Below are 25,517 nucleotides of genomic sequence, written 5' to 3'. Positions count from 1 at the left end.
AATGCATTCTTTACTTTTACTTAACTAAAATTCATGGCTCTTGCTTAAAGTCTCAATCAAAGACATTGCACAGATGCAGGCATGATACCCAGGCTGCAGAGGGAAAAACACCAAGGAACAAGTTTATGTATTTTTTTTTCTCTCCACATACCAGGCTGGGCCTAACTACAAATCAGTATTTGAATAAATACCTCAAAACACAGTAAAACTAGCCTAAGTCTTCATGTGTGTAAAATAGCTTTTGTACAGCAGTATACATTAAAACAGTGTGAAGAAAGCTTAACCAATTATTATAAAAATCAAATATAAATGTAGAGATCTAAACAGCTAATGCACAGAAAAATTAGCATGTCATAATCTACCAACAGCCTGCTACCATCATATTTGAATAAATATGGATTTGCAATTGAAAAATAGTGACAAATGTTACTTAGTTACCTTTGGCTGCAGCCCAAAGCTTTAAAAATGGTGATCCCAAACAAGAAGTACATTGCTGGCAACTTTCACAAAAAATAACAACACCTATCAAGAGTGCTGTTACCTACAAAGAGTGTAACTTAACATGTGTTATGTAACATAATGCTGAGTTTGGATAGGGCATAAAAATACCTGACAGGCATGCATTGAGCAGCTAACACAAGAGACATCAGTTACTGTTCAATAAGCACTGCTCAAGAAATACAGTGAATGGTGCATACCTTGGAGGGAGGTGGAGACGAGCAGAAAGCAGAGCTAATTGTGAAGCACTCTGAAATTAAAAACTGTAGCTCAACACATACAAATAATAAAGAAAAATTAGGTCTGCAAGAGTAATTTAATTCTTGCATTTCTCCATCTCCAGGTGTTGACTCTACCAATGATCACAGATTTTAGCTTTTGTGGCAGTGGGCGCTCCATAGCTGAGAAAAGCTATTAAATCTTTCTAAGGTAGATACTTAAAGTTTATAAAATTCCAGAATGAAAGCCATCTTGCTCCCACAAGAATTGCAGCAATGAGGACTCTTGCCTCAAGATAGAAAGATGACAAATCTGAAATTATTTTCAGATGCACTGAAATAGAAATGCCAACGTCACTGAAACAAATGAAACCAGTTATGCACCGAAAGCCCAGAATGTGACATTTTACATCTTCAAAACATTTTGAATATTTGCACTATAACAATGGGTGAGAACAGGAAGCTCCAGTTACTGCTGTCTCTTAGCACAACAATCTGCAACACTAAAATATGGCCTAACAGGAACATCTGTTCCTTCCCTAATTTCTATGCAGAACACTGAGCAGTCAGCGACAGATCAAGCTACTCTTTTAAACACAGCATCACATTAATAAAAAGAACAGTAAAGATTTCATGTTGCATTTCATTTATTTAAAGAAATTACTTATTACCTTGGAAATTTACTTAACCTCTTGGTATCATTAGTAGGATACGTGTCCTCACAAGCTACCAAGTCTAAAACTACCACCCATAAATTTACAGCAAAATTACTTTTAATACAAATTTTGCTGAACATCCATTTTGAATGATTGAAAGAAACATAATCCATCTTTCCTAGACTGCCTTAAAATTCAGATTTGGGATCCTTTTCTCCTGTTCTCAAGAACCACAAGGGTTTCCGCTGATGGGAATCCACACAATCAGCTTCAACCCGTGACAGCCAGTTAGAAGATGCATCTATGCAATCTAATTGAACTTGTAATTCTGTGTGAATCCTTCAGGTTCCACATGCTCCAGGTCAAGCTGCACTCTTATTGTTGAACATGTTTTGCACAATCTTCAAGCAGACCTTGCACCAGAATCCAAGTTACTGAATATGGTTTCCAGTAAGAAAGAAGAGATTTTTCTGACACAGCGTCATCAGCAGCTGTCAGCTAAGCCAGCAATTGCATCACAGCCAGCCTTATAGGTACTGTACCTGCAGCTGACTGCAATCATATTTATTCCCACAGTTCACTTTCGACAATCTATCTAGAAGAGGAGATAGCGGGCCAAAAATAGATGCTTCCAGGGATTTTGTACAGAGCCAGAGTCTGTTTAAGCAGAGCAGCAGCTGTGCCCCCAAGATGTACCACATAATGAAGGAAATCTCTTCTGAAGAGGCAGGAGCTTGCTTAGCAGCAGCTGAATTAAAAGCTAGTCTGACAAAAGCAAAATAAGATGACCCAGGGGTTCCCATTCAAATAAAACTACTGTTCTGATTGCATACAGTAATTGAGGTCCTGAGGGGACTGGTCCTCTTTTGCAGAGGGTAGTAGGAACACTTAGCACAGTTCTCTGAATTGTTAGGGGAAAGACAGATAACATCATTACCTGGGTATGCATTTTACCCTACTGATTTAACATTTAAGCAACATCTGCAGCAGAAAACAAATACAATCAGATAGTCTAAATCCAGATCTCGATTAGGAAAGTATTTTCAGCTCAAACATAAAAAGCATTTATACTACACACTTTTTGCCTCTCTCATCTGTTTCACTCACCCCCCCACTTTCCCCTCTGATTTTTTTTTTTTGTGGAATCACAGCTCTCTCACTGTGTGAAGATTTGTCAGGAAAGTAAATACATCTGAATACTGAATATTCTAGGACAATGCTTCCATTCTAACTAATGACAGGTGAAGATAAGTAAGTGTAAGTTATAAATATTGATGTTGACCAAATACACGCCTCTGACAATGGGATTTACAATGTCCTACCAGGGATAAGACACACTTTAGATCAGTTGCTAGACAATCAGGAAGATGATTTATTGAAAAAAAAATATAACCCAAAAGGACAGAAAGAACAGGGACACACCAGTAAATAGATTCTGATAAAAAGAATGCCTCAAGTCAATTTTACAAGCACCTGTATGAGGATCTAGGGAGAGGAGACCCATGAACATTCTCTAGCTCGTTGTGGCATATTGTCTTGATTTGAAAGCAACAAGAAAATATCATTAAAATATCTGAGCTCAGCTTCTACAAATGGAAGATTTAATTTATTTTTATGTAGACTATTCCTTGAAAATTTGTAACAGATCATGGTAGTGTAAGTTTTCAAACGCTGTGATACAGGCAGTTTACAAACACTGTTAGGTTTTCCTTTCCCATCACAGTATCATTCATAGTAGCACTTTACATTCTGGAACTCCAAAATCTATGTTGCAGTTCAAGACAAATGTACTGCCAACAAGAAAGATCTAAAACAATCTCTCAGTGGACAGCATGACAGGACTTCTGAGATGATTCTTAAAGTTATTTCAGAAACCCAACACAAGTCATTTGTTCAAGCTTATGATAGGTAGGCATGTCTTTCAGAATTTTAAATGCCTGCCACATGGAAAACAAAGTACATTATATGTGCTGGTTTCATGTTCTCTCCCTCAATGCACTGCACAAATTTATGATGCCATAAAAACCCATGAACATCAAGATCCTCAGGAGAAAAAAAAAAAGACAAAAAAAGATAAAAAAAGGAAAATAACATTTCCAGTTTGAAAAACTCCAGTGACTGTCTTGACTTACCATGACCTTCCTTAAGGTATAGCGTTTGGACCTGATATCATCCATCAGCATCTCATAGGGTGTGAGCTGATATTCTGTGGGCAGTGGGTTGTACTGACGCTCTTGAACTTTCTTAAGTTTAACACCATTCCGTAAATCTCTCATCACCTGCACCCAAAAACGGGCCTGAAGACAAAAGAGACAGAAATTTTACTTCATACCTTACCCTTGAATACCACCTCACATTAAACCAAAGTTTCCTTCCAGGACACCACCAAATATTTCCAGCTGTACTATTTTATTTTTAACACATCAACCAAATCCCATTTTATTTTATAGAAGCTTATTTTTAACACTCGTGAACATAACAAAACTTTGTTGCAACTCAGCAGGACTGCTGGGTCTCACCTCAAGAATGAAAGGAGGATCTGAAATTCTCACACCTTACATCTAAATTCCCACTTCAAGTATACTGCAAGCACATAATTAAAGCTTTTAGACTTAGAGCTAATAGTGTGTGAATTAAAACAGTGATTGAATCTGAAACTTTGTTACCCAGGACTCTCCTGTAAAATTTTCTCAAAAGTTGTTCTTCAAATAGAAATTTTGGAATGGACTCCCAAGTCCTAAGATCTTGCAATAGAAAAACTCAACTTCTTTTGCTCTGCCTGTAAGAGCACTGCATACCAACACCTGCCTCTCATTTTCTGTGAAGCAGAATGGCTGGAGAGAAGAAAGAACAGGTGGTGGATTGAAGATTGGAAATTAAGATCAGGTACTTTTTAAGAACCTTGTAATATTCCTTTATGAACTAGCAAGAACAGTAACTAGAAAATAAATTAAGTTGCTTCCTGCTTAAGAGTTTCCCTGCAGCTTTTCTCTTTGATCAATGATCACTATATCATACTGAGAAATTCAGCTGGTGGCTCTGTCTACTGCCTGACTGCCCCTCTGAAAGACAGTCAGCATGGTACCTGTCTAAATGTCCAGTCTTTAAACTGCAAAAGCTTCTCCATGAAAACAGCCTAAGCAAAAATACATTGCTTGGATACTTGTACTGTTTCATCTGTCTTCAAAGGAAAGTTGGGATTTCATTTAGTTCTAACTTGTAGTGGGTTAATATATACACTAAAAAACCCCAGAGACTGATTTGAACACAGCATCATAGAATGGTTTGGGTAGAAAATACCTTAAAGCTCATCTAGTTCCACCCGCTCTGCACTGAGCAGGGACACCTTTCACTAGGTTGCTGAAACCTGTTCCTGTGCCTCACCACCCCCACTGAAAAGAACTGTTCCTAATATCTAATCAAAACCTCTTTCAGTTTAAAGCCATTCCATCTTGTCCCGTCACTAAATGTCCTTATAAAAAGTCCCTATCCAGCTCCCTTGGAGGCTTCCTTTAGGTACTGGAAGGCTGCTCTAAGGTCTTCTTGGTGCCTTCTCTTCTCTGGGCTGAACAATGCCAGCTCTATCAGCCTGTTTCCATAGGAGAGGTGCTCCAGCCCTCTGAGCATCTTTCTGGCCTCCTCTGGACTCAGTCCAACAGGTCCACATTCTTCTTATGTTGGGAGCTACAGAGATGGACACTATTTTATTAGGTGGGGTCCCATGAGGGCAGAAGTAATAAAGCCTTAGTTAAGCTTTATAAAGAAAAATAAACTGCCAGTAGTGATGCTGAATCACTATTCCATTGTTGTCTTACCCAGTCAGCATTTTTCAGTTCATCAAGATCCGTGCTGGATTCGTCACTCGCCTCTTTGTCCATTTCCTGAATCTTCCTCAGGTTCTGCCAATGAAAAAGAAATCAGCAAATAAATGAACAGTGGCATTAACTCTCAAGTAAAATTGAAGCTTAATTTTTAATCTCTTGTATCATGTTGTTTGGGTATTCTACTGAATGTTTAATGTCTTGAACAGCAATACTGTAAACGTAACTTGAAATACTATTTGAATATATTTCTCTTCCTTGGAAAGTTAACCTTAAATGCTGGGAACAAATGTTAAGTTTTTAGTATGAAAGTACTTCAGATAACATGCTGGAGGGAAAAACTACATATTAAAATGTCTATATCCCTGAATTTTTATATGTACAGAAAAAAACCTTAACCACCTATCAGGTCTGTTAAGCTACAACACAGAAAATATTACCAGCTTGACAAGGATCCATTCATACAAAAATTAATGCTTGTTGAATTCAAGGCAGATAATTTTTGTAGAAGGAGAAATAAACTATGAGAAACATTGAATAGTGACAGAATTGCATATATATATATATATATATTATGATTAATTAGTCTGCATAACAAGGGTTTAGATTCTGAAATATCCATAATAAAATCATGTGAGGAAGAGAAACTGATCTTTCAAACATGAAAACTGCTACTTATTAACAAGACCAGATCATGCAAATATGGAAAAGATCGAGTGCAAAGGGGCAAAAAAAAAGCTTTCATACCAACAAGAATATGAAAAACAATTAAAAGTTACAGCAGACCGAAGAACAGGCAAGCCTGAACTCAGAAAACTGTGGCTTTACACAAATTTCCTTACACACATCAACACCTGTTTATTCAAAAGGCTTTTTCTTTTTTTGTTCACTTCTGTATTGAAATGTTTTGGAATCAGTAGTACAAGTAATTTCTCAATAATCTACCTCACTTTTATGGAGTTTTCCAGGAAGTCTTTAACATTGTTTAATTTGATTGATTTTCTAAGTATTCACTAATATATCTGAAATGGATATTTAAGTCCTCTACTAAAAACTTTTTTTATTTTTATGAGACAAAAGCAACAGGTCAGAGACCTGATAAATGTATCTACCAAAAGTATTTCTATCTTTCAAGCACTTATGCTCTTCTTTTAATGGAACTGAACAATCAGTCTCAATTCAGCTTCTGAGCTTTCCAGAAAAAATGAAAATAAGCATACTCTTAAAAACTCTTTTTTTCCTGGAGGTAGTTCCTAAACTGCCAATATTTCGGAGTAAGAAAGGGAAGCACTGGAAGAGTGCTTAACTTGCACATTCAAAAGTGCAAGCATCTACCAAACCTGGCTGCAGAGACAGGACATGTGAGTCAGCTACCACAGAGGTTTTGGAAAGAGACCAGATGGGTTCTTTATTTCTTATTTATGTAAGTAACACAATTGCTTTAGTATCAAAGAAGAAATACTACCATTGCCCTATCAAAATAAAATACATTATTTACAAGGAGACTCCAAATAAATATAAATCACCTACAGTTAACAAAAGCAGATACATCATGGGACAATGTGGGAAGATTTTGGCATGACTTGCAGCATCACAACAGGATACCAACTGGGAAAGAATGTCTTTATGGAAACTTCTGCTGGCCCTGGCACTGTGGTCAGTCTGACACTTGCCCTTTCCAAGAGAAAAACAGAAACATGGAAAGAACGGGTAACATAAAGGCCTTGCTTATGTGTACTCTGCTATCCAGGGTTTCTTCTTTTCTGCATCATACAGTTGGAGTAATGATTTCAAATGCAGTCAAATGAACTGTAAATTACTTTCTTGCAAACTGCTAACATCTACTGGTAAACTGCAAAATATAACATTTGATATTTTTTCCTTTATCTCTTTGTAATCAAAAATATAACTTCAGTAAATGGGCTCACAACTGTCAGACCTGCTCCTCCTTCCCATACTGGAAGGTTTAACTTAAAAAAAAAAATTAATGTGTTCCAGCTGCTTAAACTATACTTCAGCTATTCAACAAGACTGGTGACAATCACCCATCTCAGCAACTATGTTCCCTACTACACGGTTTACAGGGCTGGTTTATGCCCAAAGGCTGATGCTTTAGACTGACATAAATATTTCATGAAGCTAGAAGAGATTACAACCTGGTTTTCTTACCAGCAGAAAATAAGAAGGGGGAAAAACCCACCCTGAGCAGCTGAAAGATCTTTCAAATAAGGCAACCGTTTAATTAGTTTCTCTGGAACATAGCTAGAGGGGCAGGTCCTACCCAAGAAAGCAGAGGTGTAAGTGATGCTGGCTACCATGCACCAGAGATCTGCAGGAGCAAAACCTGCCAGCAAAGAGATGAAGTGTCTCAAATGCAGTTTTATGACACAAATGAGCTGGTACAAGCACTTGCTACTGCCAAGGCTGGGCTTCTTTCACTCCCCATTCCTGTGCTGAATGCTTGGCTGCACCCCTGGAACCAGAGACACCCACTTTGTAGGGATAGTTCATTCCCTTCCCTGGCACCTGGCTCTGGCATTTAATGCAGATCACCGTGCAATCAGTAGGGAAGAGTAGGAGATAAAGGAATTTCCATCATTATAGAACTAGCAAAGCTTTGGAAGAAACCAGCAAGTGCTCTGTGTTTGCAGGAAGTGTTTAGGAAAGCTTCTTTAGCTTCTCTACACCTGTCAGGTGCTGCTTGGGAAGGAATAAATTCATAGTGACAAATGATCATATTTAAACTTGTAGACTAAATGGAACATTAGGGTTTCCCTCCAGCATCCTCAGTCAGCATCAGTGGGTTTCTGCCTCTGTTTCAACTGTAAATAATAGAAACCAACATATTTAAAATATAATAGACCCTTTGTCAGAATTCAGCTGTGTTCCAAAACCTGCAAGTAACCTCAGCTGCTTCTGCTGTAGCCACTTGCACTTACTCTTGGGACAATGGCTTAAGAAAAGCTATTACAGTACAATAAATACATGGCCTAAATGGATTTCCATTCCAGAAAGCAGAAACGTCTTAAAAGGGTTTTTCTAAATGATCCCAGAACCTCAGACCCAATTCACCTGAATGCTTGGGTATTCATTCAGGCAATAAGGGTTGGATGTGTAGGAAATTACTGTTTCAAGAGCTTTTGACTTTTTAAAAAACCTTTACAGCATCTGGCCATTCTTTTAGAAGACTGCCTTTTGTGGCAAAAGCTAGTAATAAAAACATCAAATGTCTTCAAACCTCTTGCTGTACTATTAAAAGCAGGCAGTTGATTTGCTGCTGCTGTGTGGCCCACATTTGAGATGTGCTCTTCTGTGCTCAGTGACAGATGGGAATTTATGTAAGACTCTTGTCAGCACAGTGCCAAAGACTCCCTTCCATAAAATGCTTTCTAAAAACATGATGCTTTAATGAAATGTGGTATTCTAGGGAATCCAGACCTGGACTTCAACTTTGACCAACTGCAGAGAACAAGTCTACTGCAGTTCCCAGTTCATACTCTAACTTAGGAGTCACTTTTTCACTGATTAAATTGATTTTTACACTGCTATCTGTGAAACTAGTAAAACATTCTTTCACATCTATGTTCAGTTTAAAAATACATAACATTCACATATGGGAAAAATTCCTTTTATATACCTTCAGCTATTCAACACGGGTTTAAATTCCAAGGGCTTAGGCAGTAGCATTAGTCCAGGTCTTTGAAAAGACCCAAACCCCATTTAATTCAAACTGGAAATAGCATCAGTTAAATCAGTCCCTGAAAACCTTGAGCTGATAGCAAAGTTCTTCATGTACAGAGGTATGGGCTGATGCACTTTGCTCAGCTCTGGAGGGGGCAATAGTCACCATGCTACTCAACATAACTGTGTAGGGAGAGGCAAAAACCCCAAACCAAGGGCACGTGAGACTGACTGTGTGACAGCGGCTGCATCACTCAAGAAAACCAAACCCAAGACAAACCAGCAGTATTTTCCTTTATTAAAGGTCCTAAATTGAAGGATCAAACTTATCAGAATGGAGCCACAAGCCTGAAGAAAACACAGCTGAAAAAGTGGAGTCACTGGAGACTTGGAAGTGTAGGCAAAAGTGAAGTTATGAGCGGAAAAGTTTGTGAAGTAATATATTTCTACAGCTGTGCTCTCTGAAAATCCAAGCAGCACAGTATTTGACAACTTATACAGTCACAAGACTTTTGAGCACAACTTGGCTAATGACTCTATTTCCAAAATAAGTTAGCCATTAACATTGTTTAGGTACCTATTAACTACCTCCATTATCATATTTTGTACAAATAATACAGCAGTATAGCCACCTGACCTTTTTCATTAGCTCTTTTGCAACTGAATCTTTGTATGGTGTGAAATTAGGAATAGAAGAAAGGAATAATTTCATTTCATGCATGTCCTTAATTAGAATTTGTATGTTTGCATTTCATACAGATTGGATTGAAATACATCCAGGCAGACTGAAGGAATTATGTTTTTACATTAGAAAGGACAGAAATGCAAGGCAACGTATTTTAAAAGAACAGTACAAAGATGACAGATTGGGAGCTTTCTCTATTTTCTACCAAAAGCCTAATTACAAGGCACGCTGTGGATAATGAAATTATGGATGAGTTTTTGATAAGCATGGATTTTCACTGCAATTAGAGGTGTAGGCAATTATAAAAATATACAAAGTCTTAATTAGTTTTGGAAGGAATACTAATTTTGATGCTCTAGGGTGTACATCAATCTCTAAAACTTTTGAAGGTATAAGTCAAATCTACTGTGACAGAACTGCCTATTGGACACTCATTTCCTGTGCTGGCCAGCACCACATGGTGTATTCTAGCACCACCTGTGCCAGGTGAGGAGTTTATCACCCACAGGTCTACATCCCACGTGCCAGTATCACCTTTATTGGTACCACCCACAGTCACAAAGCGCTTGAGAGGGGAAGAGATCTCTGGATGTCAGCTGGACCAAGCCCCCTGCTAAAGCAGGGCCACCAGAGCCAATTGTCCAGCATCATGTCCAGGCAACTTTTGAGTATCTCCAAGGACAGAGAATCCACAGCCTCCCCAGAAAATCTTTGTCATCCTCAGAGTAAGAACAGTATTTCTGGCTGTTCAGAGGAACCTGCTGTGTTTAAGTTTGTGTCCACTGCCTACAGTCCTGTCACTGAGCACCACTGAAAAGAGCCTGATGCTGTTGTCTTCACACCCTCCCCTCAGGTACTGAGAGGCACTGATGAGATCCCCCTGAGCCTTCTCTTTTCCAGACTGAACAGCCTTGGATCTTTCTGCCTTTCCTCACAGGAGAGCTGTTTCAGTTCTTCATCATCTTCCTGGCTCTTCCCTGGACTCTCTCCATGGTGTCACTGTCTTGCCCGTACTGGGGAGTCCAGAACTGGACCCAGCACTCCAGCTGTGGCCTCACCAGTGCTGAGCAGAGGGGGAGGATCACCTGCCTCAGCCTGCTGGCAACATTCCTCCTGATGCAGCCTGGGACACCACTGGCCTTCTTTGCAGCAAGGGCACTTTGCTGGTTCGCTCAGCCATGAAGTGCACGTGGAACATTAACTCCAGGAGAAGGCAATAACGGAGCCAGAGGAGGACTAGGGCAGATATCCCCTCAAAAAAGCAGGCTCCCAATGTGGATACAGGCCTGGTGAATCCTGTCTGATCCAGAGCACCAATTTTGCATTCCTCTGCTTGCAGAGTCTCTCCATGTCTCTCTCAGTCACACTCGATGCCATTTCTGAGCAATGTGTGTGACCTTTTCAGATACTTCACTGCAGGCATATTTGCTTTATCTCATGGACATAATTTATTTGTGCCTACAGTTCTGTCTATGGCCAGGTGCCACCAAAGGTTACGCCAATGACTTTTGAACAATCCTGAAAAAGATGGATATTTTCTTTTACATGGGTCAATTTTTAGTAGATATTCAAACTGCCTTGCCCCCAGCCATACATGTGTGCATTTCCTTCACCTTGTAGGCCACTAACCCCCCTCCCAAAAAAAAAAAAAAAAACAAAAAAGAAAATCCCTTTCTGTGGGATTTTCTTGCTGCAGTTTTGAAAGCATGCTTTTTGACCTGAAAAACAAACTGTACTCTATGTTTGTTATCAGCTGCAAAAACTTAAACAGCAGGTCACAAGAATTAGGAGGTCTTGGCCCATCAGAAGACCACTCCTGGATACCAGCAGATGGTACCCAGGGTGAGTCTGCAGCAAAGGCACCTTTACAGACCCTGAGCAGCATGCAAGTACTGCCAGCAAGCTGGAAAACACCCCAGTAAACTTGCTAAAAAAACCCTTCACCTTGCAAAATGCAAACTTTTAGTTGCTTACTTATTTAAACTATTGAAACAGCGCTATCACATCTTTCTCAACTCTGCTCATCCTGTGCATCCACTACTTGAATTTTTTCAAGAAGAGAAGTACCATCTCCCTGTCTGCAAGCCAACTTTGCTGCTGACCTTTCATACACAGGAAATCAGACTGGAAATAATATGGCATCAATTATGTGACAAAGTGCCTTAAACATTCTATCTGACATCCATTGAGATGATCTGAACAGCTCACTCATCGCTTCATCATCTCTGATTAATACACTCACCCAAATTCATGCAGTCCAACCCTTTGTGAATCTACGCTCTATTTGTTATATGACAGATGATGACTGGGGAACATGTGACTCCTCAGTATTAAACCTACCCCTCCTACCAATCACTCTACCCCTTTTGAAATCCTGGACTTTCAAAGTTCTGCTAAGTTTTTATAGGGACAAATTGAAAACAGCTTCACAGCAATATTTTTTCCCTGACTCTTTCAGAGCTTATTTCCCATCTAAGCCTGTTCTAGGCTGCAGCATAATATAGGTCAGATTTACTTCCCCCCAAGCAAATGAATTTTTACTGATAAAAATTCTTCCTCTTCCACTACAGCGAAGCTGCCTATTTAAGCATTTACTGACCAAAAAATATGAACCTCATATAGCTGGGAAACAGATACCCAGATGCCACTCAGTGGCCCTAGAAGGAATCCAAGTAATTTCAAAGTAATTTTTATCCACAGGAAAGTTACTTTGAATAATTCTAGAGGATTCTTTCCCTTTTTTGGTGTTTTTAATTTCATCTTGATCTCACATCCACAACTGCATCTGGGTCTGAGGGGATCTAAAGGACGATCTCCAAATTAGGCTGTTATTTTTTGAAACAAACTAAAAATTTAAAATTCCTGGCATCTTTAGTGCCAAACCCACAACATTACACAGTATAATTTTTTTTTAATTGGAACTGATATATGTAACTTGGTTATTTGTCCCCAGTTCTCTGCCAATGCAATCACCACAAATCCATGACAACAAAATTTCCTTACTGAAGTATTCAGTGTTTATCTCCTTTACACCTATTACTTACATGACAACACCAAAAGGAAAAGAAAAAAGGAATTCACTAGAATAGTATTTAACTGTACTCCTCATGACTTAAGATTCTGCTGTGTATTTGCAAGACAGAAGAGCATGTAAACAATAGCACAACTTTTACTGGCACAAACCTAACATGATCATATGATCCCTGCTTGCCTCAAGTATAAACTATAAAGGTCATTTTAAAAGGGTGCAACAAGATTTACAGCATTCCACCTCATATTTTCTTCATACCTATTTTTTTATTTTGTACTTTTGTATTATTTTCAAATTATTTTTTATTTTGTATTTTTGTATTATTTTCAAAATTAAATACCTTCCAAATCTATAGTTAGATAAAAACTATGACCAAGGACCAAGCACATCATAAACCCAAAGTATTCAGATTCCAAAAGCTGCTTCCAAGATAATTTTCTTGGTAATTTCTTACATGCCTACTGAGGGACTGATCCAGAGTAAAATGAAATCAAAAGGTCAAAATTCTGGCCTTGGTTAGGTGCAGCAATAAAAGTCTTACTGATTCAGCAGGGCCAAAATTCCATCCACAAGGATTACTTCCTTTGACCTAAATGTGCTTTGAATCAATGCCTAATAGTCTGTGAGAGGCAAATGGCTTCTTTCATTTGGGATTAACTCACAGTATTCTCTATGGTGTGTTCAGATGTTGTTGGGTTTTTATGCCGAATGATAAGGTGATTAAGTAATTTGCAAATTCAAAATGCCTTTGCACTTTTAAAAATATTATTGTTTAGCTATGATTTTAAATGGTTATAGCCTACAATATTTTATTTTGACATTGACAACAAAGATGCCCTATTACTGCTCTCTGTGGCCAAGGTGTTTGAGAACTATTGGAAACATAATTCCTCTCTGAGGAGAAAGAAGAACTCTGAAGAGTGCTGTCTTTGAGCCTCACCATGGACATTGCAACAGCTGTTGAGTGAGGTGTTTCCAGCACAGGTCCCTCAGTTAATATATCCAGTAGTTAAAAGCCAAGATGTGAAATTAATGATGTCAAGGTTTGAGAGACAGCCTTAGCATGGAGATCTTGTATCCTGGCTGCTTCCTGTATCAGGGACATTGGATGCAGATGTCCCATAATGCAGGCACTTCAGAAAACAAGTGGCTCTTTAGCCATGCTGACATTGCCAAAATTATCCTTGTATGACACTGCTTTAGTTTAAAAATTGTTTTCAGTTTGAATAGGACTGGAGAAGAAGTGGAGACGAAATGTGACCCTATGCAGCAGAAAAACATCTCAGAAGGATTCTCCCTCCTGGATGATGCATCTCAGGAAGGAAGGGAAGAGTAGTTTGCATCTTCCACCATCAACATGATGAAAGCTCTCTTGTACTCATCTGAGGCTCATCTGACCCTTTAATGAGCTGATTCAGCTCATTAACCTGATAAGGAGTAATTCCTTTACTTTTTGTTTTGTTTGATATTTACTGCATTTATTCCCTAGAACCAGAAGAAGGAAAACAGTGGGAGTAAGTGTGCGTGGGTGGAACAGCTCTGCCTTTTTCAGAAGCAAAATTTTTAGGTCAGCCTGTAAAATCTTATCCTGCTTTTCAAAGGTACTGTAGATCTTGACTTACAAAAGAAAAGAAAATCCTTCAGAGATTTATTAAGGAAAAAAAAAAATGAAAGCGTTGTTACTTGACAAGTCTGCTTTGGTGAAGAAACCAGCTTTGAGAAATGAGTTTCCCTTCCTGCCCTTTCCCTCACCCACCAGTTTTCCAATGTTACCAGCACCCAGACTGTTTTAATACAATTGTTCACGGGGCCATTCTGCAGGCCAGATCACTGAAACTATCTGCAGTATCAACCTTCAAATCACTCTTCAGCCAGACCCGTAAATTGCAACGGTTCACAGGATGGCCTTTCAGCCAACAATAACAGCCAAACAAGCAGTGAACATAAGCATTGTGACCTGAAAGGGAAAATTTTTCTATTTTTAAAGTTGGGTCTGCTGTGAAACCAATATGACAGACAAGAAACCAATCATACAGCAAAAGGTAAGAGAAGCTGCTGACCGGGGAAAAAATATGAGCAAGAAGAATCTCAGATAATTCTCAGCAAAGAGAATTCCCTCATGGGAAGGAGCTGAGGAAGAACAGGCAAAGCTCTGATATTTCGTAACATCCCCAAAACACCACAGAAAAGTTTAGACTCAAATACATTGCATACATGCATGCTGGAATGGGTACAGGTATGCAACGTGTTACCCTCCAAGAAAATACTCTGCTTTACTCCCAAACAGACTAATCAAAACTAATAACAAATTGTGAGGGATGTAAATGGTTACATGCCAAAACAATAAAAAAAACCTCCTCAGGTGAGGAAGAGTACTCCCTGAAAACTACAGATCATCTCCTCAAGCATCTGACATTCCCTATTGGCTGGGTACAGAAGTGATTTTGTAAGCCAAATTCACATGGTAATGAGTTCAAAAGCAGAAAACCTTCTCAGAATGCTTACCTCTTTTGCACTTTTAATTTTGGCCAGGAAAGTGTAGAGCTCCATTGTTTCAGCAAACAGAGCCCGACACACTGCTTGGTAGTGGTTGGGCGCCTCCGATCGTGTTGGCAGGTGGGCAGCACACAGCTAGGGAGAAAAAGAAATAACAGGATCAAAACAAACCCCCACTGCTCTCATTAATGATACGGAGCATGAGATAACATGAAAGTAAATGCAACTGAATAGCAAGGGCACAAGCATCCACGAGGCATTTAAGCTTAGTCAGGAATTGGGGTGTACTTTCTAAACCTTCTGTTCCTATTTGTTTTATGAGAAGAGTACTACAGGAATGGTAAGGGGACTACCAAGACATTGCCTTTTCATAACAAAAAAATGGGGGGACAATATAATTCAACATAATTGTCATAATTGTGAAAACAAGCCATCTTGCAGTAGCAAATTTTGGGAAAACATACTTAATTCAAAACAGCTTTAACAGTAAGTGTTAAGTATTCCTACAAACATGGAAGAGAAATGTATCCTTACCAGTTTATAAAAGAATGGAAGGTGAAGCAAGGAAAAAAGTACAGTGTAATCAAGCTGAAACTCTGGTCAAATTTATTGCAAGCAGCACAAAGATTTTAAAAATCAGGAAGAGCTATGGAAGCACAGGCTTATTGTTTTACCTCAGACATTTATGAACATTTTCAAACACAGGCATAGCTAATGCAAAGGAATCCTACAGGTGTTTCCATATATGCTAAACTCGTCAAACTCTGAAAGCCTATTCAAATCACTAAGAATTATTCACAGTTACTGATGAACAGTGACTTCAGCATTACTTCTAGAGCAAAACATGCAGCTCCCATTTCCAACAAGAGAAGTTTCACTGAAACCAGCCTTCACATTTCAAACTCTGAACCTGAATGTTTTGAGTGACATCCAGCTTCATGGACATACCATTTTCATGGAAATATTGGCTGAAAACAGACAGAATAAAATAATATCTGTAATTTGTTTCTAAACACTTCTAAATTTTAAAAATCCCAAAGATGAAACTTGAGTATGGATGGTCATATACTGGTGTATATGTAAAACTAAAGTCTAAACCAAGGCCATAAAATTGGTCTTGCTTATGTGGTTCTATTGTAACTATTTTTTTATATATATATAGTTACATTCAGATCTCCAGAACTAAAGCTTGAGACAAAAGCCTCTTTAGCAGAAGAGCCCTTAATTAGCCTAGTGGCATACTTGTCTAAATCTCTCCTGTTATTACAGTGAATGCTGTGGTTACAAGGGGCACGATGCATGTAAAGCTCAGGCTGCTTTTCCACATTGCTTTCCATTTGATTTAAATCCATACTGCCACTGAAAGGTGTGGTCCCGTGGCCTCCAGCTGTAGGAATCCACAGATACCCTTATGCTGGCACGGGAGTTCACGCTCTAACTCAGAGGATTACTCACCCAGACAAAAATTAACAATGTGAAAGAAGTGGAGCAGGAGACAATTGCTCTTCATGGCATGGACACACTCACAGAAGTGAAGGCAAAAAGGAGCAAGGAGAACATACTGCCAGGTTGGGAAAAAGGAGGAAGGGCTGAACAGATTTAGACTGCCTCAATCTCATTGACAAGTTGCTCTCTGAGGCCAAAGGCCCCTTGCTATCTTTTATTTCTTCCCATTAGAATAACAATACAGAGCTCAGTGGTCAGATTTGGTCAACTCCTTCGATAAACCTTTACAATTTGGACTCCTGCAATATCCTCTTCTGATTACCCCTATGCATTTATCTCCTTTTAGTTGTAAAAATGAATATGCATACAGAAGTTTATGTGTGTGTATGTTTCTATTCCTTCCTATATATTTTTCTTCCATGTAGGAAATGCAAGGCAGCCATGTTAATGAAACTGCCCTTGATCCCTACACTTCAAATTTTATGCTGTTTTACAATGGATGGCCACAATTTTCTTATACTCTTCAAATTTATTCTGGATAATCACAAGAACGTAGTTGACATATGTCTCCCTTTTTCTCCCCACCCCCCCGCCCAACTCCCCACTTTTTTTCCTTTTTTCCCTTTTTTTTCCTTGTCTTTTTTTCCTTATTAACAAATTGGATCATCTCCTTGGCAGATAAAGGGAGAAAAACCCAAACAGATGCACGCCTAATGTGAGCAATAGCGATAGCACATACCAAAAACATAGCATCTACTAAACATTTTCTTTTAATGAAAATATTAGAACATTAGACTAGTTCTGAGTATGGTTGTGCTCTTTTTTCTCAATAATGAATCATGTTCTTATTTGCCTTACTATGTTTTCATTTTCTAGTTATTAATTATACTACAGAAAAAAGGGTTTCATTCTAAAATACACTACTTACAAAAAAAAAATAGCAACAGCAATTTTGAAAAAGGTCATAAAATGTTTTAAGTCTTCATAGCTGAGAATAAAATTTTATTATTATACAGACTGCATACAGGTTTTCAAGAATCCTTTTTTTCTTTATTCAGAGGCATGTTAATTAGAAACATTTTGCATCAAATATTGAGAAAGTTAATGAAATGCAGTGGTGAGAAGTTCAAACAGGGAATGGTTGTAATATTGATTCTATTAGTGAACACAAAGCAAAGCAAAAAAAAAAGTCAGCTGCTGAACTGAAGTTACAAAAGCAATCACATAAAACCTGACCATTTGCTTTGCAATCATTAGGCTGCAGGCATTAAAAGAGGGCCAGCAGCTCCTACAAACTTTCATGTTCTGAGAAATCATTCTCTCAGTGATCCTATATTATGTAAAGATGCATTACATAATAAACCTTCTTGTGGCAATATTAAGTCAAACAATTCAGCATGAGGTTTTTTTGATTAGGGAAGGTAAGCCTGAAGAAAAAGGAAAATGTAAATAGGACAGGCTGATTTTTTCCCCTTTCATTGTAATATGCTGTACTTGCACATTGGTTGAGAACGCCTGACAAGCTGTAACTTCTGCATGAAATACCACAAAATCTAGGTAGGCAAGACAAATCAAGCATGAAATGTCACTTCTAGCCTGAGTTCAGGATATTTATCCACTTAAAAAAATTAAAATCTTTATGGTAGTAGTGTTTGAAAAGCTATGTTACTGTAACATCAAAAATCCCAGTCAGTACATTTTAATAACTGAGATATGAAAGAACAGCTACCTAATAAACTCCTCCTCTTACTATGTCATAGTGGTAGTAGTGAAAGAAGGATTAAGATCATATATGCAGTCTTTTCCAGTCATATTGAGGTTGTATTCTTATTCTGACACTTGCCTTTTCATCCCTCATGATAAAACTACCCTAAGGGGAATGAACTTGAGCAGTGCCCAGAGCTTAATACAAGGCCTGTTTGTTCTGCTTCCAAGAAGTCTCAAAAAGTATGGCTCAAAACAGATTATGTGGTCTTTGCAAACTGGTGAAATAATAAAAATATTATCAACTACTGAAACATTAACTAGCTTTCTGTAAATATTTCTACTTGCAATCATTGTGAAGAGCTGGGATTTCTGATTTTTTTTTTTCTAACTGAGCCTATCCAAAACCCCAGCTTGACCCAAAGCATTCAATCTTTGCTTAGATCACTAAGAAGATTAGAGGCTGTTTCCATCCACATTCAGGGTTCACAGGAAAAAAAGGCATTATGTAAATATCATAGCCTTGCCAACTCCTCCAACTTCATCCTCAGTTGACTAGGAAACAGGGTGCACCAAGCCAAAGCAGTGCTAACAGGAATCACAATTTAACCATCTGAAGAGATCAAACAGCATTTCTTGCATTTGTTTGAATATATTCCAGCAATATATTCCTCCATAAAGTTACAAGAAACACAACTGACTCTCCCACTAAAATGCAGCTAAGTTTTGTAAAACTGTTTTGGCTAGATATATACTGGAAGCTTCATCAAAACACCTGGGCTGCTGGAATTAAGATTTCAGAAGACAAAAAGTGTTTCCACTTGTAATTATCTTGGGGAATGCACCACAATGAAGAAAAAGATTTCTTTATCCCATGGGCCACAAAGACAGGCCATTGATATTATGCAAAACATATTACCAGCCTGCAAATGCCAGGCTTGTTAAGTGTTTTGAAAGCCTTGGAGTATTAACAAAGACTTAAAAGATGTGCTTTTTCTTAAGCAACAAGAAGAAATTACTTTAACCAACAGATCACTGAACGTGCAAGTGTACTAGGTATTTCCTCATCCTTTGCAGTATGGTACTGCAACAGGTTCACAAAATAAAACTCAGCTTGAGATGCCTTTTCAAGTCAAGGCTATTTTCTGAAAGATTTTCTCTCCATGAAGAAAAACTAGAGTTTATGATTAGGCTTTTGTTTTCATATATATCCCTCTTCATATGAATATGAACTTCAAGAAACCATATACCTTACCAGAGAAATCTTACCAAGACAGTACCTGCGTATTTGTAAAATTCAACCAAGCACTTTGCTTTGCTTTATTATCCAGAATAACGTTGAGGGATGGGCTGTTGACAGAAATAAGTGTTTTGTCATGAGTTTGTAAGATGTTTCTGCCTGCTAGGACCACCCCTGTGCGTAGTACCCACAACTTAGGCACAGTACAAGTTTTGAGGTGGCTTTCACAACACCTGGAGCCAGTTTCACCTGCTTCCCAGCCCTTCGGAGCTTCTTTTTCAAACATTCCAGGCAGCCATGTGCCCGTGGCTCTGCTGCTTGTAACTGCAGTGGGCCAAGGACTGCCTGGTCCCTCTGATAAGGATTCTAGGGGAATACTGGTCAGGAAAGACAGCAGTAAGATAAAAGGGATGGGAGCAGAGTTAGATACCAATCCACACAATAAATTAACAGAAAATACAGAAAGTATTCACAGAAAGTTGCTCTTCACCTGCAGAAGTTTGTTGACTTTTTAATTGATATTTTAAAGGATCTCTTGCAAGTGCCATGGAATGTCCAATTGTTCAGTATGTGAGCACCTATTTAATTTGGCACACCTCAAGGAAAAGGTAGGTTTTGTGGAAATTGAAGCAAATTGCTAGTACCAAGCACATCTGCCTTGGTATTTAAGTGTTCTGCAGCACTCTAGTAAGGCCTTCCCTCATGCTGATATTTGTTGTTTTGATCATCACTTTGGGGTGGACAAGGGAAGTATTACACAGTTCCCTACTTTCACAATTTCCAAATTTAATGTTTTGAGTGATCCTCCCCATAAAATCATTTAATAAATACTGTCTTTCTTTACTGATTTTCCTTTCTAGTATGAACCTGCAAATGAGCAGCAAAGCTATTTTCATTTGGCAATAACAGGTATAATTTGAAGAAATAATGGTCTTGGTTGGTTCTCTCTTTCAGGACTGTGTAAAGGACACAACAAGCAAGCTGCTGAAATTAAAGCCAAAACTGCAAATGGAAATTGGATGATGCAAGCATTGTAAGTGCTGCTTTGCATAGGATCCTGATCCTTAAAGAAATGTCCACTTGTCTGTATCAGATAATCGCAATCGTCATCGCTAACTACCCTCTGCTTTGCAAAGTCTAAGGATTAAAGGCTTTGAGCAAATTATTTATATATATGCTGAAAAGGAATGGACTAACAAATGTTTACAAATGCCCTCCTGAGTCAAAACTGAAGTCAGCCTGCAAGGAAAATTGAAAGACGCTTGTCATGAGGGTAGCCTGTGCTGAGAAATGCTGCCGTCAGGTTTTGGATGCTGCTGTTGTTTTAGAAACACAAAGCAAAACACACACGGATTCCAAATGTTGAGGATGAAACTGGTTCATAGGTAAGGACTCCCTTCCACTATTTTCTCCTGAACAGAATATCTGTCCTGACATTCTTTCCTACAGGTACCAATTGCACTGAAGTGCTGAGCACCATGACTCATTTTCTTTCTTAAAATCTTAACACTACACAACTATTTGATGAGTCTTAACTACTTTTCCATGCTAATAGACTGAATTTAAGCAGTGATGAGACTCTTGATAAAATTTCAACAGACAGCAACTGCAAGACTAACAGCTCACTGAACTGTCTCACCTGTAAACTTGAACCTTACCCAACAACAGACAATTAAAGGTGAAGATAATTTGTAATCTGTTACATTTATATGATACCATCTTTAAGTAAATGAGTCTTACAAATATTTAACATAATTACAAACACTTTTGAAAGTACTTAAAACTTACACTGGTGTCAGGAAGAGAAAAACAAACTCCACTATACGTTACTAACTACATCTCAATTTTTAAGCCAAATCCTGTATTTTTCATGCCTCGTGAACCCTGTTCTCACTCTTTATTAGCTTTCTAAGAATGAAGGAAGACCATGACTATCAAAACAGACTTGACAATGATTATTTCCACTGGACATTTTGATACTAAATTTTCAATGACAGTAATTTTATGTGCTAGTGCAGACTTCTTGACAAAGTGGCACTTGTATAAATTCTCATTTCTACTTGAAAGCCATGAGGATATTTTTACCCCTCAAATACAAGCCGCTGCATACAGCTGTTTCTGGACTATGTGTTAGGTGTATTGTTACACTGTCTTTACACAGTGGACTAACAACATCCTGCTTCTCAAAGAGACTTGTCTCAAAAGAGCCAATTAAGTGAAAACCAATTCTGCATTCTCTCTTAGTTTCAGAGAAACTATGCTCTGTTGTTTCTTAGCAGAATAATGGAGGAATTAATAATATAAATATTCAGTAATCTGAATTTGCTAGCTCTCATTCTTTGACTATTCAGTGGAACATCAATGGGATTATTCACGGGCAAGGAAGAAAACCTACCATTTCTATTTGTCCCATTTTTTTAACATGGAAATGTCAATCCCTGTAGCATTTAGCAAAACCACTAGGTAGCCTGTCAGCAACAACTGCTTTCTAAAGCTCTCTGTTTCACAGGTAGACAACAGCTTATTGCAACTCTCATCTGTACCACTCACACATCTGCATTTCATGCAGGAACAGCAGAGTGAAGGATGAGACAGAGGCATCTGGGTAAGAAAACCAGCTTCAAAAGCAGAGCAGAGGCATAGATGGGAAAACATGATAAAACTGGATAATTAAAGGAGAAGGGGAGTGGCTGTGCATATTCACAGGGCTACCTGTAGTTATTTAGCTAACAGCTCATTAAGCTGTGGAACCACCCTTCACATTATTAAATAACTTAGACCTGAACAACTGCGAGCAAAGAGCTGCACCCTTGTAATGCTATTTTGTGTGTTTGTCTGCCATGCTGCTCCGGCCCTCCTTAGGGCTGGAGGATGCCTTCTCCTACTCCTGAATTACTGCTTCTGTTCAGGAGAAGAGAGGAGAGCTGGTTTTGTACCAGGGTGCTTGGTATATGCAGCAGAGAATGAGGGCAGGATGGAAGCCATTCTTTCTTCCCCTCTCCCCAAGACCCCACACAAGCAGCTAAAGCAGTGATTACACCCAGGTTGATGCTTGAAAAAAACCAAAACAAAACAGAGTATCTCAGGAAAAACAGTAGAAAATAGTGAAGTTTTAAAACAGTTTAAACGAGAAAACAATTTTATCAAAAGGTACCATAAAATGTTGGGGAATGAACCTCGAATCAGAACCATGTAGAAAATCACAGAGACACATGTAGAAAAGGAAGGGGAGAATACTGCAGAAAAGAGCCTGTATCTCTCAGCTTTTATATAATACCAATCAATCTCATCACTTCACAGTTCAGATGTTTGTATACATTCTAATTGAGAGACAATATATTAATGTAAGGCAGTTTATTCAGGAGCCACTTAAAATCCAATTAAAATGTATCAACTAAAATAAAAACATGCACTTTCCTTGGCAGCAATTTACAGTTCACATACAAAGCTTTATAGTACATGTGTGTGTGGGAAGCTTGTTTGTTTTTATGTAAAGTGTTGAAAGTTCTCTCAGTAGGCATAATAATAATACTAATAATTTGCTTTCATGTTTTGTCCTGAAGCATGACTTTTTTATTCCTATCCAAAAAACAGCTTTTGAGCCCCATAACCAAACAGACAGCATTACAAACCATAACAAGCTTTCAAACTTCACTCCCAATGAAAAACTCAAGTAACTTCTAACCAATCTCATTTTGCTTTCATTAGACCTCAGCATATGGAAAGTTCTTCTACTCCTTCACATATGCCTACTCCTTATTTGTACTACCTTTGTCAGGGAAACCAAGTCTTGAAACCCTGATTGCATGAAAAAGGCCTACAGAAAAATTCTTTCTCTTCTTCTTCCAGGCAAGTATACTATAATACTTTTCTCTTAAAATTTATAGCCACTGAATCTACATTGCAATTGTCTTATCAAGCATATCAGTTACATAAATGTTAAACATGCCACTCTAAGATAGGTGTGAACAAAATTATTTAACCCACAATTTATTGATTAAATTGATTAAGTAATTTTGACTCAAATATATATTCTTGCTTATTAAAACAGAAAAACAGAATAGATATCCAATAAATCAGAACTTTAAAAGTGTTATTTTCTCCTCAGTTCCCTCTGTTTGTAGTGGTGGTGCCCTTTTTTGTCCTTTTCCTTACACACATTTCATTCCTGGAAGTTGTCTCCTGTATGGTAATTACTAGAAATTGAATTACCTGGTGCCAATGGCTTTGAAATACTCCCTGAATACAGGTGGGATTCACCACCTGTAGGGACTGCAGATGGTGTTTATACTGCCCTGAATGCTCAGAGGCTTGAGGGAAAGACAACTCTGCTGCTTCATTTTCGCCCCCACACATTTCTTGCCATTGGCAGCATCAGGAGTAAAAGCACCACTCTGTCAGGTATTCAAGGCCAGCTCATGAACCCAAACTGTGCTGAGTCTGCACTGTGGGGACTGTAGCTGTGCTGCTGGGGCTCTGTCACAGCCCTGCAGTCCATGCCCACACATATTCTTTCTCCCTTGTGATATTAGGAATTACGAATTTTATTTATGTCAGTGCAGCTGAGGTCAATGCAAAGCCCAGTGGGCTGGTCAGGAATCTTTTCTGATATGGAAAATAAAAATTTCTGGATCAAAGCCATTGCTGACCAAATCACATATGATGCTATAGCATATTTTTCCCTGCTCTGTTGGTCCATTTGCATTTCTATCTGCTCAAAAGGTCTTGGTCTCCATGTGAACATTTAGGATGGACAGCCATAGTGAATTATTGAGCATCTTGCAGTAATTGATGGTTTTCTTGAAATCTTAGGTCCTGAACTCATAGGAATATATACAAAATATAACCTTCATTATTTCCAATTAAGAAATTATGAAGATCTTAGTACATTTTAAAGGCTGATATCTTGTGCAATCTTAAAATATATTCGTTTCCTCACATCATGACTTCTTGGAGAGGACAGCAATGAGTCTCTGCTTCCACAAGAGACGAACAACACAGACCTCAGCACAAAGATGGGAACCCAAAGATGGAGAGCAAGAGAGATTGTCTCTTGCTAATAAACTGAATACAAGAACATTTCTTCCTCTTCCTTAGGGCTTGGCTGTTCTTTCTAACAGTTATCTTGTTTATTTCAAAATATGCCACTAGAAGAAGTAGGCCAACCCATGCACCTGGGCCAATCTCTGACTGCACAAGCACAGTTTGTTTTATTTTCAAATAAAGTTCCCTGTTCTTTCAAATTCTGAGCATTCTTTTGGAAATTAATTTACTTGCACACTCAGAAAAAGATGCATTGGAAAACATGTACATAATTTAAAGTACTCGAAGAATCTTTCCAACCTTTATTACCTTGCTTTTAATTACCATAAAATAATTTTGCACTCCAGGTTTTTTCAACCATATCAGATAAGACTTACCATTTTTATCTGAGAAGGAACCTTGTAGAAACAAGTATGTTCCTCACTAAAAGGGATGCGGCCCTCAACAGAGAATAGTTCAGGGAAAAAAACAAACAGCAACAAAACCCAACAATAAAAAAACCCCACACACCACTACCTAGCTAACAGCCACCTCTTCATCAAAATTTTATTATCTGAAGGGAAAAAGAGAAAATGGAGGTAGGCAAACCATTTTTCTAGTTCTCCAGTCAAGTGCTGCATGCTTTGTTTTCAAACACAGCCCTTAAAATGATTAAACAATTTTGTGCCAAGTACTCTAAGGACCTGCACCACAGGTAATTATTTACCTGTTCTCAGTTACACATCATGAAAGATATATCTCGACAAGTCAGGCAGGAACTCCCAGCTCAGTTCTTCAACTTCAAAGCTACCTTTAAAACCCCTGGCACTTGCAGAGGCATCTACTACATGTCCATTGAAATTGATGCTTTTACATGATAAGTCTATCAATGCCTTCTAAAGCAGAAATATAAAGGGAATTTTATCTCTGGAAGGCAATAAATACTGTAGTGACCTCAGTCCACAGAGATCAAGGTTATCAAAAGGGTGATCATGGTAGAGCACTCTCCTGCATGTACT

The 25,517-nt window shown here is 38.3% G+C and overlaps 1 protein-coding gene across 7 annotated transcripts in view; it reads right to left on the bottom strand.

Moving 5' to 3' along the window:
* Positions 1-25,517, bottom strand: part of SPIRE1 (spire type actin nucleation factor 1) — a 126,436-nt gene that overhangs the window by 33,918 nt on the left and 67,001 nt on the right. For all 7 annotated transcript variants that reach the window (XM_064433139.1, XM_064433151.1, XM_064433172.1 and 4 more), the window contains exons 4-6: positions 15,096-15,221; positions 5,188-5,271; positions 3,505-3,669 (exon numbers count right to left, since the gene is read on the bottom strand). In XM_064433139.1, the coding sequence (XP_064289209.1) occupies positions 3,505-3,669; positions 5,188-5,271; positions 15,096-15,221 (375 nt within the window). The remainder of the gene's footprint in view (positions 1-3,504; positions 3,670-5,187; positions 5,272-15,095; positions 15,222-25,517) is intronic.

Source organism: Passer domesticus, chromosome 1, assembly GCF_036417665.1.
Source record: "Passer domesticus isolate bPasDom1 chromosome 1, bPasDom1.hap1, whole genome shotgun sequence".
NCBI classification, from domain to species: domain Eukaryota; kingdom Metazoa; phylum Chordata; class Aves; order Passeriformes; family Passeridae; genus Passer; species Passer domesticus.
This window is presented reverse-complemented; position numbering and strand designations above follow the sequence as displayed.